Raw genomic sequence first — 18,445 nt, 5'->3', positions numbered from 1 at the left:
GAAGGGAAATGACAAGACCACTGATGCTCTGTGTTGCCTAGCAGGACTTTTTAGGAGTTTGCCACAGACTCAGCAGAGTTTTGTTTGGTTTTAATCTTTGTGTTATGCAAAAGGGAAAAAATATTGTATGTTTTTCTTTTGGGAGGAAAAAAAAACCCAATTGATTGTCTCTTGGGAAGTTGGTAAGTCAGCCAGGGAGGGGGGAGAGACACATCACTACTGCCAAACGAAGAGCAGCTAATGGATGGAAACTAGTTAGGTACAGGGAACCAGTGAGCATTTTAATGCATGCTGGGCTATTTGTCTATTTCTGTTTCAGGAAGCAGGATATTTCACTGCGTGGTAATTTAAATAGTGCACGCCCATCACATGACACTTTTTTGGTTTGCTTTTCTAGCTCTCAAACAAGCTGAATTCACTCTCCACCCTAATTTCCATGAGACTGGAGTTCCTGAGAATTCTCTGCAGCCATGAGCATTACCTGAATCTGAACCTCTTCTTCATGACCTCTGCATCTGCTCCAGCATCCCCCTCCCCCTCCTTATCCTCCCAGGTAGGCATCCATTAGACGATATTGCATGAACATCACATGAAGCACACACGTAGAGAAAGACTTATGTTGCCCTGTATTCAGATACTTAGGTTAGAATTAGCCACTGATGGATCAGGGAGAACAACTTCCCTCTTGAAAGAAAAGGGGCAGAAGAATAAAGACTAAGGGGGTACTACTGCAAAACTGCATCTACACAAGTTAAAACTTAACATGGCACAGATATGGGCCCCTCTAGAAACATACAAACAGAAAAATACAGTTAAGGTAGACATACAAGGTCTAAAAGGAACATGGCTCTGAAGGCTAATTTACAGGCACATCTATATCGCACCCATACACACCCACAAATATATATTTCAATATCTGTTTTGGAGAATTATGGCATGCAGCAGTGCACAGCAAACTTTCTGTGCATTTGCCTTCTAGCTGAACTTCTTGTTCTCTAAGTGGAGGTAGATGCTACCACTGTGTAAGTTAGTGACTAAAACACTGCAATTTTCAATATCCTGGAATCATGGATTTCTGTTGAGCCTTAGCGTTGTTCAGAGCAGGATTATCATGCTTTTCTTTTCAAATAGCAGCATTCTTTGTTCTGGGTTCCTCCCCACCCCAGCAGTACAGATGATGCTATGACTTTGCCAATGATTTCTCTGTGTTTTCTGGACAGTGTTTTCCCTTTTATATGAACTTTATGATCTTTCTGTGTGGAAACACTCAGGTATCCTGAGTAGACCTCTCCACACAATTTTTCTGAATGCCCCTCCTCATCACTTCTCATTTCTCCCAGGATGTCATTCCCAGTACATGCACATTTTTCCAGACTTGACCTGATACTAACACAGCTCTAGACTTCTTGAATGTCAGGACCTCCCGTCCATCATCCTGGGCATGGAGTTCACAAACACATTCAATAAAGAAATTGTTGTCTGGCACGCCACACATTATTTTGCCAGTCTTGTGCTCTTCTCCTCTACATTCTACTTAGATGGTGTCTTGCTTGTACTGTGGGGCAGACCCCCTAACAGAGGGTGCTAGCCTGCCTGTTTTCCACCTCAGTGGTCTTGCAGAAGTCAGGATTGGGATGAGGCATTTCAGTGCAATGCCGCATAATTGCCACAGCCCTTGGATGCAGGGGAATAGAACTGAAGGTCCCAGGTGGGAGGTACAAAAACACTGAGTAACAGAGCAGTTCAAAATCACGGTTTCTTTTTCAAGTGTCATTGCCAAAGAATTGGTTGGGTGCTAAGATGTGCTACATCTCATCCCCTAAGGGTTCTGACAGGTCAATAGTATTAAATAATATTTTCCTGAAGTTTTTCCTGGCCTTAAAAGCAAAGCGTGAAGGTCTTAGAGTCAGGATTTCCCAATAGTTTTGCTTGATGCTAATCCTGGATACCAAAGAACTAGAAATGGGACTCTTCTGCTTATGGGGAAAAAAAGCCGTCAGCATAGCTCTTGCAACTAGTTCTAGCAAGTCAGAGCTGGGCAGACACCAGTTTAATCATTCTTTCCTTCAAGCAACATCATCAACTCTTTTTCTCCTTTAGGAGTAACCTATGAAGTGCAACCTGCACAAATCAATAAGGCTTTTGTGGCCCTTGGATGATTTAATACATTAGCTGACCAACCTTGCAGTAATTTTGATCTGTCTGCAGGAGTGCTGCCCAGCTAGAGTTAGATTTTCAGTAAGAAATGTGGCCCTGTGAATAAATCTTTTGGAATTCTTGGAGAGAAGCCAAATTCATTTAACTGGGTGCTCTACACTTATTCCACACAAACATAGTACAGCCAGTGCCTGTCTGCTTGAGGTTGAAATGGAGTGGACGTAAGTATGTGGATCCAAAATACGGGGCTGCTTAGAGACATGAGTTTCATTTGATCCAATATGCTGGAAGACAGCTGCCACAGTGTGGTGTACTGCTACTTCATGTGTTTGTTTTCTGGGACTATTCCCAGGTCACTGACAGAAATATTGGGAGACAATATTGAAGAATATAAAGTAAAAGCAAAATTCGGACTCATAAACCCCAGTAGCTGCACTGGGGAGTAGAGTCTAAGACTTATGCTTACCCTATCAGGGGACAAAAACATTCCAGGTGACCTGTGGCACAGACCTGTGATTGGAGAAGCTAAGAAGTTCACAACATATATAGAAGCAACTTTCCATTCCTGGGCTGGCTGTATATCAGTCATAGCCATAAGTTACAGCAGTTTGAAGGCTGCTCTAAATTATGGCAGCTGCCAGCAAGCTCAGCCAAGGATTTCCAGGGTGAAAGGAAACACTGTTCACACGTCTTTCCTGACCTTACTTCCATGCTAGACATCATGGATGCTGAAGAAGGCACAGCGCAGAGCTTCTGACACCAAGGTCCCTCTTAATGTAGGGGCAACCTCTTGCTGTATGATGCCCAATGGCTGCTCTGCAACAGTAAGAGCAATGTAAAGAGTTGTAAACATGGAGAAAATTCTGACTTTGTGTCCTATCCAAACTAATGAATACAGGGTAGGAATTTTACATCTCAAAAAATGTCAAATGGGCTGCTCACACAGAATGGAAAGGATGAGATTGCATCCTAGCAAGCAACTCATTTGAAACTAGATGCTTTTTATTTCACACCCAGATGTTTTCCTCCAAAATGTCCAACCTTCTTTCAAAGTCTGTGCTTTTCCTCTGCTAGAGATTTTCTGTTAGCTACATGGACTGTGACTACAACCTCTTTAAGAAACTTTTATTTCAGTGATCATTCTTTAACACTTCTAATATGCTTCTGCAGAACTCTAGCTCCTGCTCTAGTTTCCAAGACCAGAAAATCGCTGGTATGTTTGACCTCTCAGCGGAGTACCGTCAGCAGCACTTTCTGACCGGCTTACTTTTCACTGAATTGGCAGCAGCACTGGACGCAGACAGCGAGGGGTGGGTATCCCAATTTGCAGATTTTAGAATGGGATCAAGTCACACTGTTACTCTTGGCAAGGTCATAGTTTGATTCCAGGGCAGTCCTGTTTCCCCCACTCTTTTCAGTGAGTCACTCTGTAACATAGCAATAACACAGCCATTGTTTTATCTGCAGTATGTTGGTCCTAGTGAATAAATATATACTATTTGTTGCGGTAGTGTTGGCTATATACACGAATTGAGAACACAACTTAAAATTTCAGTTGCTCTTGTCTCTAAAACACCTCTACCTTTGTCTGAGCTTAAGAGTTTAGCTAAACTTTGGCCAGAGTCTGATGCTTTTCTTTAAGCACCTCTCTTCACCATATTGAATTTTTATGGGAAGTTTGAAAGACTTGAGTGCTCTTTGATTGCGGTGAAGTGGCTTGGAGATGTAAGATAGCTATCTTTTGCAGGGAACATGCGTGTCTGCTCAGAATGGAAGAGATTACCTAATGAATATTGGTGTATTAATTTGTTTCTTTTACTTCCACTCTGTTTCTTAAATCTTTGATTTATAAATAATTTGTGGAGCTCATGGATGTTTTTTGTGTTAACAGGATTGGCAAGGTGCAGAGAAAAGCTGTCAGTGCTATCCTTAGCCTGCTGAGTTCCCACGACCTAGACCCACGTTGCTCAAAAAAAGAGGTGAAGATTAAAATTGCAGCCCTCTACCTGCCTTTGGTTGGTATCATTTTGGATTCACTGCCACAACTCCATGATTTTACAAGTAAGACCTTTTTCCCTTTGTATTTTTCAGCTTCTTAGAGTGACCTGTTAAACAATCTATCAAACATAAAAGAGATCGCGCTAAGTGCAGAAATTCCCCACAGTCTAGTAAAGTTGAATATTTCTTTACTTAGAAGTAAACTGTATTTTTAAAGACAGGAAAAACTTCAGTGTCCTCACTTCATGAGCGAATGATAGACCAGAGGTGTATCTGTAAGTACTCCTGACTATATCTTGGTGTAAATATTATGATCCTGCAAATAAAGCCTGCAAGATCTGCAAGAAATATTGAGACACACATAGTTTTAACAGACAGTAGGGCAGAAAACAAGAGTGATACTGACATCGTGTTATGTCATAATTAAAGGAACTGGATTGTATTCTCTCTATCTTTTTTTAGTGCTCTTTAGGGCTATTAACATGATACTAAAGTTAATCTCGGGCAAATGTAATCATCACACAGAAAATACATTTTTATCATCTGTTATAACTATAAACTTTGCTCTACATTATCAAGCCTTTTAAAACAACATTATCTAAGCTGTTTCCTTGCATTTTGCGACATGCATGTTCATATGATACTGCTGAAAGTAGCTATTTCACATTCTTTTGTAAGATAGTAGGTATCTGCTACATGGGTGTTCATATGATACTGCTGAAAGTAGCTATTTCACATTTTTTTGTAAGATGGTAGATCTCTGCAACTTGGAAAACTACATTTCACTTCCATAAATAAAATAAAGGCTATAAAGAAAAAAAGGTATAATCTTTGAAGAATATACTTTTGTCACTGGTTCTGAAAATGTTATGCATTTAGATGTCTGGACAAAAAACTTAGTACTATGAAAGTGTTATTTAGCACTTCCAGTCTAATAGGATGAAAGCGTTTATTATACATTGGCTAATCAGGTCTCACCCCATTCTTCTAATCTAAGTATTATCCTTATACCACAGATGAAAAGGAGACATTATGTGGAAGCCCAGGTGTACCAGTATGGCTAGGTTTTAGAGCATCTTTCTTTTTGAGTATCTGTCACAAGAGGCTGTTGACCTTGATCTGAACACACTGGGACTGGCTGGTCACCCAGCTTCTCTGAAAAACAGGACTTACAAAACACAAAATGGACACTCAGAATCAGAGGAGATTTTTACAAAACTTAGGTATAAGTAACTTTATTTGCTGAAAGTGATGTCAAGAACTAGCAGGGAATAGAATCAGCTAGATGCCTGAAATTAAACTTGTTCTTTAGTCAGCAGGCAATACTGGCTCTGTCAGCTGTTAGTGGACTTACATACTTTGTTGAATATCATCAAACCCATGTATGGCTTTTGCATTGGTCCTCTTGCCTGAAATGGACTGTAATTGGATGGTTCCGAGTCTTATGAAGTGCTGGCTTAGCTTTGAACTTCAGAGACAACCTCACGTTTGCTACTGCCTGTGCTTTTAATTTAGCTTTTCTGAACACCTGGAGCTTATTGGACACATCTCCTTTCCCTGTGTTTATTTGAACAATTTGGCAGCCTTTGCAGATGGCTGCTATCTCTCTTGCTAATGCTGCACCTCTTTCACTGCTTGGTACATCAGCCAGACCAACAGTCTCAGGGATGGAGGTAACAATTGTTTTGTTAAGTTACAGCCCGATGGAAGACTGTGACATGTGAGCAGCAACAACTGGATTGCTCCTGAAGTTCCAATGGGGTATTTCAAATCTAGTTTCAGATGCCCGCAGCGGAAAGGGGCGCACAGGAAACCCAGAAGAAGAACAAGAGTCTGCAGGTGCAATCAATCAAAACGTGGCCCTTGCCATTGCAGGGAATCAATTCAGCCTCAGGAGCTCTGGAATATCTCTGGTGTCCCTGGTATGTTCAGTGCTCTGCCAGTCTCCTTTCTTGTATCTGTTTTCCTCTTTCTTTGTTTTCTCCTTTTATCCTTTCTTGCCACTGATAACTACAGTCATGAGAAACTGCGTTCTTGTTTCCTCCAGCCCCAAAGAAAGCCTCATATTCCTCCTGTCATCTCCTCCTCTTCTCTTCTAGTCATTTAATCACTCCTTTACTGTAAGTAGTTCCACTTTTTCTCCCACATGCCTATTTCCATTTCCACGCCCAACCTAGTCTCATTTCCAGATCAGCAAATGCCACTATGACTCCCCACTGCCTCCCAGTCCCAGTCTCACCTGAATCCATGGATCTAGGACTCAAGACCCTTCTTTATCTCTTTCTTCATGGTTGTTTTTGTCTTCTATACAATTTGGCTGACACAACTGCATGGCAAGAGGGGACCAAACAGTTATAGAATCTTTTTCTACATTATTCTAAGGAAATTAAAATACAAGCATCTAGCAAACAATGCTCTTGTGCTTCTTTCTGTCTTTCGCCTGCATACAACTGGTCCTGTCACTAATTGCACACCCGTACATTCAAAAAGTGCAATCAGTATAACCTGGAAGAGGTTAAACTTACTGAAGTCCAGTCCTGAAATTCGATTTCACTGAAATTTAAATAACATTACTTCACCTGAATGACCTCTCTCTTCTTTTTCTTCTTTCAACTGACATTTACTTTATCTACTCTTAGCCTTACAGACAGAGTGCCACATTAGGTCCTGATACTACTCGCAACCTTTTGATCTGTTTCCTCTGGATCATGAAAAATGCTGATCAGAATCTAATACAGAAATGGATTGCAGACCTTCCATCCATGCAGTTGAACAGAATTTTAGACCTCCTCTTCATTTGTGTCTCATGCTTTGAGTACAAGGTAAGTGAAACATGGCCAGATTTTGTTGTCCTGTTTTGGTTTGATTTTTTTTTCCTTACCTTCCAGCTGTCCAGGGGAAATTTGTTATTGACAATTGTTAAATTAGCTCTTGTCTAATCTATGCTACAAATGGACAAATTAATTCAGATAAAATAACTGACACTAGCCTTCAAGCAAAATGCAGCCAAAACTTCTGAGGAAGTCCTACGAAGTTGGCTTGAATTGTTTTATTATTTTCCTTTTCCTGGGGATATGAGGGCTATTTTTGGTGGGCAATATATTGACAGCTCCTGTAAGTACTGGACAGGACACTAAGGATGACCCTTTAGTTAAGAGCTGGGACTGGACATCAGGACTCCCCTCTCTGACAGGGTCTGTCTGAAATGGATCAAATAACCTTCTCTCTGAACTTTAATTTCTCTCTCTGTAGCACTGAGCTACATATTTGTGTTTATTAGCAGTACATATACTACCTCTTTCCTCACCTGCAACATTTAATTAGCTTTTATATATTAGTCAATCATATTCATTGCTTTCTGCCCCCTCTACAGGTCTCTCCTGTTGTGTCTGGTTCTGGAGATGTAATTTGGACTCATGTCCAAAGATGAAAGCATTGGTGTTGATTGCTTTTACTTTACTTTCAGGGCAAACAAAGCTCAGATAAAGTTAGCACCCAAGCACTCCAGAAGTCACGAGACGTTAAGGCCCGATTAGAAGAGGCTTTACTGAGAGGTGAAGGAGCCAGAGGAGAAATGATGAAGCGCTGCAGAACACCAGCTGGTACTTCATACCCCTCTCCCCCCATGTCTTTTGAAAGGATCTCAAGAGGTTGTAGACATAAATGAGTTTGTTGGGGTTTATGCACACTCCCCATTTTCATCCTTCTATTTTTCACCCACAGTCCTTTCCCTTGCAGACCTTTCTTGGTTTTGCTGTGGATAAAAAATATCATTAGCTTTCAACTATCCAAGGTGTAGCTAGGGCTGAGCTCTTCTCAGGTGAAGAACATGAGGCTAACTAAGAAGTTTTGAGACATTCTGAGAAATTGTGTTAGTGTCTAATCGAGAGCCAAGAAATGGTGTCAAAACTATCAGTAAGAACAACTGTTCATAGTGAAAAAGGTTTCATTTAATAAATGGAATAATTTGTGGTTTGGTCTTTGAAGACACTAAGCAAGCTAATGTTCTAAAAATCCTAGATGAAAAAAATGATGGGGTCCTGTCCTTCTACTAGAGCCCTGAGGCTGTAAAGTTGAATGGTTTTAGTTCTGACAGACTGCTACAGACATGTATCTCCTCCTTTCGGTGAGCTATCAGACTTCAAGTGTCTCCTTTTGCTTTAATCTCACTGATACATGTTGCACTTTTAGGGAATGACAGATCAGCAGGGCTAAATGAAAACCTGCGCTGGAGAAAGGAGCAGACTCACTGGCGGCAGGCAAATGAGAGACAAGATAAGTAAGTCATTTAATAAATATATATTGCTTTTATTAGAACCAAGCTGTTTGGTTTTTTTATGTTTTGCTCTTTCTCCTAGGATGTTTTATTACAAAATCAGCAGTTTCAATCCTTTCCCTCTTCTGTCAAAGAGAAAGAAAGGGAAAATGTTTATGTAGCAGAAGTATCCAACTGTTGCTATGACACAACAAAGAGATCACAAATACTTGAATGAGAAGTTTAAATAGTTATGTACACATTTTTTCCTTCTTATTAGCAGTGTGGTAAACACTAGTTATTGATACAAGTTGTATCAAATACTCCACAGAGGCTTGCTACAACATTTATTTTGGTGTTGCTATGGCTCCTCGCTGTATACAGTGCAGTGGTATAAGTTTTGCCACACTAAATCAGTTGAGCTGGGTTTGACGTGCTGTGTTAAAATTGAGAAGAGTTATTAGCAGTAGGGGAAGATGATTCTGTAGTGAATATTTTTCTTGTTGCAAGTTTTAAGTTATGATATCTCAGTACATTTCACCTTATCAGCACTATATGGTAGTAGACAAGTCAGTGCCTAGGTTTATGGAAAATTGTATTTTGGGGAATGATTTGTGTTACTAACAGCATTTTCATATGGTATGTGTTAAGTTTCTGTAAGCATGGAACTTGTTGCTTTTCCCTAAAGGAGATGTGTCATTTATCCATAGATACTTGCTTGAATTTTGACTAAACGGGCCACCATGTGTCAGATAGAGACAGCGGCCTCTCAGCAGTCCAGCTGCTGTGAGCTCCCGTGATATCCTTCAACACGTGTGAATTTGAACTGGCTTGTGCTGTGCGGCAACTACGTTGTTGTAGCCTAGCACTTGTCCATGATTGTCACATACATTTTTGAACACAAGATTGTTAATTTGGAATTTATCCAAACTTAGGAAAAATAATCCTTCCACCTTTTGTGCTAGATTGGAAGAGGTGCAGATCCTGTGTGGATATTCTTATTTTGCCCTGAAAGCAGCTTGCTTTCTCCCAGCCAGTTACATTGAAATCAGAATAAAACAGTCCTCAAGCAGCAGCTCTACAATACCTCTTTACAGTAGTTCAGTTAAACCACTTAAAATAAAACTTCTGGTTACATAAGTAAAACTCTGCATGCTGTCCAGGCCTTTCTGTTTTACCCAGCATTCGTCACTGTGGTATGTGAGATCTTTGCTCTCATGCTTTTTGAATCCCTTTAGTGTATATGTCCCGTAAGTAAGGTGTTTGCAGGAAGTACATGGCACAGCAGGTTTGCACAGCTTGCCACTCAGCCTCACTCAGCCTGCTTCTCCTTGAGTCCAGCATGCTTTGGGATTGTAGTTGTAGTTATAAGCTACATGTGGTGTCAGAGAGGATCCAGTCAGCATAGTTAATGTGCAGGGCTGAGTGGTTGCTGGAAGTGGTTCAAAAGACTATGCTGTTTGCTTAGTTTGTTCAGTTCTTACTCATATTTAGTGATCCCTGGCTTGATTATAGCACCAGCCTTTTGGCAGGCCCTTCTGTTCTTCATTGCTTTGAGTCATTGTAATCAATAAGCATACGACTGCCCTGACTTCCTTTCCTAGCACTCCCCAGATTTGTCTTGTTGTGCCCAAAAGGATGGGTCTTTACGTTTCTGGTTTTCTTTTTGGGTAAGACTCCGCTGGGCAGAAAAGGTAAGCGAACACAGCAGAAAAACCACAGATTTTGAAGTGACTCAGAAGTGTGATTGTAAGGGTGTTGCTCCAGCCACAGAAATGCACTTTAGGAACTTTGGCCCAAGTCAGAGCAGCTCTACAGAGCAGCTTCTGCCCATGCAACAGCCCTTTTCTTAGCAGGTTAGGAAGAAGAACAAACTTCCTCTTTGTGTTTCTGGCATGGAAGGGATCTCTGAAAATACTTTTGTTAGGAGCTGCACCTATGCTTAGAGCATTCAACTGCAGAGCAGCTGTGTTCCAGACCTCGTCCTTAAGTCTTAACTAAGAGGGTATCACACATTGCCTTACCACCACTTTCTGTCTTTTATAAATGTTTCAGTCCTCTCTTAAAGGGTCTGGGACACTGCTGTATTGACCCCACAGCTGTTGGACCCGCTGTCTTATGTTGTCAACAGTCTCAAGAATCAACGGTTTAAATTGCCTACATTAAACACTGCTGCTGTGGCACTGAAGCAATTTCCCGTTTGCCCAAGCCTGCTATTTTTACTTTTTTTCTGGAAGTGTTAGATCAGTTGCCTTTTATTCCATTTTGGGTTTTGATGTCCTGCTACAGGCAGTGCATTCAGAAATTACTGCATAGCTTATTGAACAACTGAACATGATATTGAGGGCAGAGTAGCCATTACACAGATTGCTATTGAGGAAGCAGAAGCATCTATTTGAACTATCCAGAGGCCTAGTTTTCAGGTGTCCCCTTTGGGACTTCTGTTCTACAATATCCACTCTCCTCATTTGACTCTGTAGTTCTTAAGAAACACCTCTGAACACTGTTTTCATTGTTTGCTCTTACGGGATCGTTCAGAATGGTATCGTTTGTATTTTGGCTTTGTTTAAAGAGCAGGCCATCTAAATCTTGGGGTACTCTCTGTGTGCTTTAATTAGAACTCCTTTTTGCAGGACAAAAGCTGAGCTAGATCAAGAAGCTCTGATCAGTGGAAACCTGGCAACTGAAGCTAACCTGATCATTCTCGATATGCAAGAGAACATCATCCAGGTGGGAAGCAGCAGAGCTGGCTTGGTACCAATCCCTGCTCCCTCCAAAGCCAGTGGAAGCAAGACTCATTTCTCCTTTTGTTTCTTAGGCAGTGCAAAATGTTTTAATTAAAGCTCTTCTATAAACTTATATAATCTTGAAGGGAGAAAAAAAGATGAAGAAGAATGAATCCAAAGATGAAATTGCTTCCTGCCTTATGCTGTTGCCACAAGCCCCTTCTACTATAGGGCATTGCACCACTGTGAATGAAAGGGAAATCTACCACCTTGTCTTCAGTAGATGTTGTTGAAAGCCATTTCCACTGTCTTACCATGATCCTGGAGTTTGGAGAGGATGAGGGAAGAAAAATGTTCATTTGTGCTAGGAACGTATCTGAAGATATTAGTAATTTGGAACTGGACTGCTGGGTGGCCTTTAGTCATATTTGCATGTATGATCCTGTGAGACAAAAGGATTTAACCTTGACTCCCACAGAGTGCTCAATGCAGGAAAGTATCTTCCACCTGCATGGAGTCCTTCTGAGAAGAGATATGCGCCCCTAGAGCAATGTAATGTGCAGAACTTACTTAATTTCTAGGAGTCAGATGCAGTAAAATTTCACAAGTCCTTTGACAGCAGTGGAACCATGATAGCTGACTCTGCTTAGACATAGTCTCCTGGTTTAGGAGAGACACTCCAAATTCATAGCTATGGAAATACTACTGTTGGAGCAACATGCATATTCATAGATAGCAAGGAGAAAACTTCATTCTTGAAAACGTGTTAGTAGAAAAGCATTTAGCTACTAGACTCTTGTAGTACTGGGCATGATTTTTGCATGACACCCCTCATAGCACCTAGTCTCCCCACTATTTGGGTTGTGGGTTTGATCAGAGCATACCAGTATGCCTATTTAGCCTATATGCCCAGGAAATCAGAGCGTGAGGAGGCAAGGGGAAGGATGGTGCTTGCCCACCACAGGATCACTTCCTGATCCAAGGTACATGAAAGATTGGACAGAAGGTGGACAGAGCTTCAGGAGTCACTGCAGAAGCTGGCTGCACTTAAAAACACATTGGAGGGTCTGCAGATATTGAGAAATGTTTGGGACATTTTCTCCTCGGACATTTTCCCCTTTCCTGATAACTACAAAAGTGTTTTGAAATTCCTCTGAAGCAGATGTTAATAAATGAAAAAACTGCAATCTCTAGAGTCCTGGATGTGTCTCATGGACAGGAAAGCAGAACTTCAGTTCCTATGTGCCGGTTCATTGCTGAATTACCTCATGCAGTTATTGTGGGTTTTCTCCTCCATGTGTAGGCAAGCTTTGCGGCAGAGTGCAGAGACAATCTTTTGGGAGGAGTTTTGAAGGTCCTGGTAAATTCTCTTGGCTGTGATCAGAGCACCACTTACCTGACTCATTGCTTTGCTACACTCAGAGCGCTCATTGCTAAGGTATGCTCTTGACATATTTCTGCTTTCATGCTTCCAATCAAGTTATTAGAGCAGCATTTCTAGAGCAGAGCTGTGTGCATTCACTTACCACTTTCCCTTTGGCATTCGTTAAATATGTTTTGCATGTGTAAATAGAAAGGCCTATCTATAGGGATGTTAAGGAACTTCTACAGCTGTTGTAGGGTTATTTCATTGACCACACAAGATGCAATAACTGAATCTGAATAATCGTGTGGTTTTAGCAGTCTACTCTTAAATATAGAAGATTCACTAATAAAAAGGTAAAAAATTCTACCCATTGTATTTCAAATACATTCTGATTTTAATTAGGAATCTTAATGCCAGGGATTGCACAGATTCCATGAAGTCAAATTTAAATTATTATATCATCAGGACTAGTGTCCAGCCAGCTGGGCAGCAGAGAAATCAAAGCTAATTCATTAGAGATCGCGGGGATCATTCTAGGTTTCTACTTCTAAGATAGGTTCCAAAATTCTAAGTAGATTCTAAGATGTTGACAGATTTCATCTTCATTCTGCCTGAAAACTAAGCCAAATCCTGATCTCCCTTTCATTTCTGTATCTCCAATTAAAAAAAAAAATTTCAAAATGTATATGAGGACAACATTTGACCCAACATTTTTATAATACGGGTTATAATGGGTTAGGTGCTTCATGAGGACTCTAAAATCTATTTAAGATTCATTCTCCTACAAAGAAAATCAGTTCCACAAAGGAAAAATCCATGATTTTTTTTTCCCCTGAACTATTCTAAAATGCAAATAACAAACAGGATACTCCTGTCCAATTAATGCCTGTCTGCTGTTAAATGCAGATTGGCTGAAAAACCTAATTACAGGGTAGATATCTGAGCAGTTATGAAACTCATAATTATGTTTTCATTGTACTTTATCTTTGAAAGCTAACTTCCAATTACAATAATGAATTTTGCGAAGCAATCATTATTCTCATTGAAATAGATCTTCTCGTTAAGCTGACTCAGTTCTGTATTTTATGAAGCAATCATTCCAATTATTTCTATTACACTGTTAGAGTTATAGATGTTATTTTACAAATAAAGATGATAGAACCCTATGCCAGCAGGCTTGTAATATAAATTAGACATAAAACAGTGAGATAATGGAGTGAAGAAAGCTTGAGAACTGGGAAGTGGGCCTGCAAATGAGAAATAATATCCTGTATTCTGCTCACACACCTTTATCAGTCCTATGTATGTACATACGGTACCGGTGTATCTGTGCTGTCTACAGTGAGAGTTTCTTAGGACAGACATCCTGGCCCCTGGCTTCATTGTCTGCTAGGTGCATTGTGGAGACACTGTAAAGGAGGGTCTGGCATGAAAGCTGGGCAATGGAAGTTTTGTGGCACACCGTAGGTGGAAGAACATGCTGGAGGGCTGGGGAATAGTAGGGCGTTGATGCAAAAAGCTAGTAATTGCTCCTTATGCTTAAGGAATTATTTGCATGTTTCATCAACCATTGTATATTCTGAAAATAGCAACTCTCCATGCTTCTAAGAACTTTGCAGTATTTGATGTTTTCAAAAGGTCCTGGAGCCATGGCACTCTCAGAAATTTTTTTATTCTCTCTCTTTCTGCTGCTCTTTTTCAAAACAAAGACTATTTTCAAACCCTTCTTCTCTGTAGAAAAGCTTGAAAATGGAACCTATAGCATCACAGGAATCAAAAGTCCAAATAAAAAAAAGTATAAAATGTGGTTTTTGCAAACTTTAGTCTTTGTCTGAATCCTGTGATTTTGTGCACTAAGTTAATGATGTTTAATGGTCAGCAACAAGAGCAATGAATGTTTTCTTCTCTCTCTCCCTTAGTTTGGAGATTTCCTGTTTGAAGAGGAGGTTGAACAGTGTGCTGACTTGTGTCAAAGAGTTCTCCATCACTGCAGCAGCAGCATAGATATTACACGGACTCAAGCCTGTGCCACTCTTTATCTCCTCATGAGATACAGCTTCAGCTCTACCAGTGTAAGATTTGAGAACAGCAGTATATGTTTTGTGCCACCTTTTTTTGTCATCAATTGAAACTGAAACTGAAGTTGTGATAGCAAATGGAACACATCTGCAGATAAATAGTCATATATGCTGTTTCGCACATTTGAGCCAGAAGAAGTGCTGGAAGTGTAGGGGGAAAGTAGTTTTAATTATTGTTCATTATTTTGTTTAGGAAAATGTGACTTTTTCTGCAACATCTGTAAATGCATCTTCAAATGGAACAGCATTAGGCCTCTGATAGCAAGGACTATGCAATGCATAAGCAATAGTCTTAATTTAGTCGTGTGGGCGTTTTTTCACTCCTGTGTCAGAATTACTTAAACTTAGACTAGTTCTATTCTAATGCAATTACAACCTCAGTAGAACTACTGTATGCTTGTATTAATGCGAATTCTTTGCTGGCCCCTTGGTCTCAGGACTGGGCTCTGATTCGTACCACACATATGGAGCAAAATACGTATGTTATGCATGTAGGTTCACAATGTCCTAGCATGAAAGGACATGCATTAGCATTTTGGATAGCATCTGATCTCGCACAGCATTTTCTTCCCTAGTTGTTACTTTAAAAGCCTTGAATATGTAAAAAGCATTGGCTTTGCAGAAGGAAAATGTGCCTCTCAGACAGCATGATCAGCAAGGTATAGTGTATCACCAGATGAAGCCCTCAGAGGCCTTTTGCTTCCCAGACTTGTTTCCAGAATGTTTTCCCAGTCCTTCTTCCTCTTCTCCTCTGTATGTGGCCTGATCTACACACCGACTGGCCTGTGCACAGGGGGAAAGAGGTGCTTCTGACTTCCCCTTGTCTCAAGCAAGCATATATATTCCAAGGAACATTCTTGCCCCAAAGTACAGACATGTCAGAATTAGGGAACTTTGGCTTAACCAGGTAAAACAAGACTGGCTTTGATACACCAGAGGCCACTTGTGTGAGCAGTGAGTTTAACGCACTCAGTGTGGGCAGGAGAAAATGGGTTTGGTTTATACAGTAGAAAGAGATGTGTGAACTGATATGCATGGTGCAGTGCAGCCATCATTCTTTCATGTTTTTGTTTTTTCTTCTGAAAGAATTTTGCAAGAGTGAAGATGCAGGTGACCATGTCACTAGCCTCTCTGGTTGGAAAATCACCCGAGTTTAATGAGGAATTCCTTCGACGGTCCTTACGAACCATCCTAGCCTATGCAGAGGAAGATGCGGATATGCAGGCAACTCCATTTCCCATTCAGGTCAAATCTTTTATGACATCTGTGGCTTTTATCAGGAGCTTTCACATAGGAATGTGCTTGGAGCAAGTCCTAGATCTTTGTCTTCCAAAGCAATGAAAATAAGGATGCAGGGGTTATTGCATGAGTTTATTTCTAACACAACAGTAAGCGGGGAAGAAGTGGAGGACATAATTCCATAGAATAAACTCTTAAGAAGTTCCACTGAAATCACATCACAGGAGAATAATCTCTTAGCTTTGTGTACAACTTTCTGCTAGACGCCAGCAGGAACTGTGCCCTGTAAGAGTTTCCCAAGATAGAATTTGATTCATTATGTTTTCAGACAAGTAGCATCATTCAAACTTCTCTCCCTTTGTCAATTCATAAGGCAGCACCAGCAATAATGAAAAACATGTGAGACAACTGTCAGATGCTTTGCTAAAATTCTTATAGTAACTCAGCTTGTGCTGAAGACTTACAAAAACATCTGCTTTTTTATCAGATCACAGATCAATTAAAGCTGAACTCCATTAGCACATAGGTTTGATTTTTTTTTTCACTCAGAAATAAACAGATCAAAGGATTGCAGCTCATTTTGATTAATTAAAATGTGCGTATAAGATTTGCTATGATGTCAGCAGTCTTTGCTGCATTGAATAGAGTTGGAAAAACATATCTTGTAGCACTTCAGCATCCTGATATTTCCTTGGGTAAGAGAGACTAAAAGAGAGTAACATCATCTGGTGCAGATGCTGTTATTTTTCTAGAAGGGAAGAAATAAACACCTGAGAAATGCATATTGATCTTTGTATTACTGCAGGTAGAGGAGCTGCTGTGTAATCTGAACAGCATCCTGTCAGATACGGTGAAAATGAGGGAATTTCAGGAAGATCCGGAGATGCTCATGGATCTCATGTACAGGTGAATCTGTTTATAATTGCTACTGAGGAAATTCTGCAGTGAGGTGAGCACAAGAACTGTGCATTTTAGGGACAAGCTGTGGACAACCCTCTAGCTGTTCTGTTTGTGTACGTTCCTGCTTTAGTACAGCTGATCTGTCACAGGAGGCCCAGGCTGCGGGAGTGCACATGTTGCAGTGGAGCCACTGGGAGGTAGGCATAGACTTGGGCAAGGATGGGAGTCAGGGACTAATGAACACTGGAGAGTCTTGGGTTCAGCAGTTTTACTCTCCTCATAGCCCCTGTGTGTCCTGCCTACGCCTGCCTAACCATTTCTTTTGCCCCGTGCTTAGTGAATCATACAGAATAAAGACAGAGATGTCTCCTTCCATTCAGCCCACGTGGAGAATTATAAAGATTCTTTCTGTTATTTGAGAAGAAGTGATCATTCACACCTCCTTTCTGCCCTGTGTTGTTAGAATTGCCAAAGGATACCAGACATCACCCGACTTGAGGCTGACTTGGCTGCAGAACATGGCGGAGAAGCACACCAAGAGGAAGTGCTACACAGAAGCAGCCATGTGTCTGGTCCATGCTGCAGCGCTGGTGGCAGAGTACCTCAGCATGCTCGAAGATCGAAACTATCTCCCAGTGGGCAGTGTCAGCTTTCAGGTAAGAAAAGGCTTCCAAGCTCTGACAGCATAAGACTGGGATGGCCTGTTCTGGTGTGTGTATTCCTTCTTGTGTTAAGCAGAGTAGAAGTGCGTGTACAGGGAGGAAAAGCTAGAATGGCAGAGTATCCATCATCACTCTTTGTAGGTTGTTCCAATGATTTACGCTTACTGATGAAAACTGGTACTTTAGTATCTGGCTGTCTCTAGCTTCTGTTTCCAGCAGTTAGTTACTGTAATCTCTTGTTTGCTAAGTAGAACCCCTCTATTATCACATGCCTTTTCCTAGGGCTGTTACTTATCAACTGTGACAGATGCATCTTTCAAACGTCTTTCTCATAATCTAGGTAATTGGAGCTACACAGTTCTTTTAGGCATGTTCTCCAATCCTTTGACTGTCCTCCAGTTACTAACCAATACCCTTTTGATTGATGAATGACACAATCACCATAGTCTATACACAGTCACATCAAAGTCAAGTAAAAATGTCCCATAAGTTCTTTAAGCCTGGGAAGTATCTCTCAGTTTATCTCTCCAAAGACACCACTAGATCTTTTGGTGTTGCTGAGCTCTTTACTCAGTAATACATTGTACTTTTCCAGAGAGTTTTCTTGGGTTTTGTTTTTCACCCTTCTTTTCTACGTCACATAAATGAAAGCATAATTCTTTGTTGTAAGAGTTAGACATTTTGAAATGCAGATATTTATATGTAGTTTATTAGATCACGCAGTTTTGGTTACCCTTACCTGAACTGACTTCATGTGCAAATTCAGTGATTTGACTGCTTTTTTTCACACATTATTAAAAATAGAAATGGCTGAACCCTGTGTTGATGATTCCCCCTTTATCATTATTCTCTAAGACCAGTGAAGACCATTGTTCATTTACAGAGTGTTTGCTGCAATGGTTATGAATCATTCCAACTAATTAGTGGAAATGTCTTGCAGAATCAACTCAGATGTTGTATAGACATCTACTGTTTGGGCATTATTGCCTTTATGAGATTGTAATCTTTTTAAAAGTATCAGGTTTCTATAGTCTGGTGTTGATTCAGATTAATTACAGTACCTT

The 18,445-nt window shown here is 40.6% G+C and overlaps 1 protein-coding gene across 1 annotated transcript in view; it reads left to right on the top strand.

Annotated features, from left to right (window-relative positions):
- Nucleotides 1-17,748, top strand: part of DOCK8 (dedicator of cytokinesis 8) — a 60,187-nt gene extending 42,439 nt beyond the window's left edge. Inside the window, exons 25-38 of the mRNA XM_050913604.1 lie at nt 398-553; nt 3,328-3,467; nt 4,049-4,218; nt 5,932-6,077; nt 6,795-6,977; nt 7,622-7,757; nt 8,347-8,434; nt 11,044-11,140; nt 12,440-12,574; nt 14,422-14,574; nt 15,667-15,825; nt 16,625-16,725; nt 17,183-17,375; nt 17,722-17,748. Of these exons, the coding sequence (XP_050769561.1) occupies nt 398-553; nt 3,328-3,467; nt 4,049-4,218; nt 5,932-6,077; nt 6,795-6,977; nt 7,622-7,757; nt 8,347-8,434; nt 11,044-11,140; nt 12,440-12,574; nt 14,422-14,574; nt 15,667-15,825; nt 16,625-16,725; nt 17,183-17,375; nt 17,722-17,748 (1,884 nt within the window). The remainder of the gene's footprint in view (nt 1-397; nt 554-3,327; nt 3,468-4,048; nt 4,219-5,931; nt 6,078-6,794; nt 6,978-7,621; nt 7,758-8,346; nt 8,435-11,043; nt 11,141-12,439; nt 12,575-14,421; nt 14,575-15,666; nt 15,826-16,624; nt 16,726-17,182; nt 17,376-17,721) is intronic.
- Nucleotides 17,749-18,445: the final 697 nt, after the last annotated feature.

This window comes from Gymnogyps californianus, chromosome Z, assembly GCF_018139145.2.
Source record: "Gymnogyps californianus isolate 813 chromosome Z, ASM1813914v2, whole genome shotgun sequence".
Classification (NCBI taxonomy): Eukaryota; Metazoa; Chordata; class Aves; order Accipitriformes; family Cathartidae; genus Gymnogyps; species Gymnogyps californianus.
The sequence above is the reverse complement of the archived record's forward strand: the minus strand, read 5'-3'. Positions and strand labels throughout refer to the sequence as shown.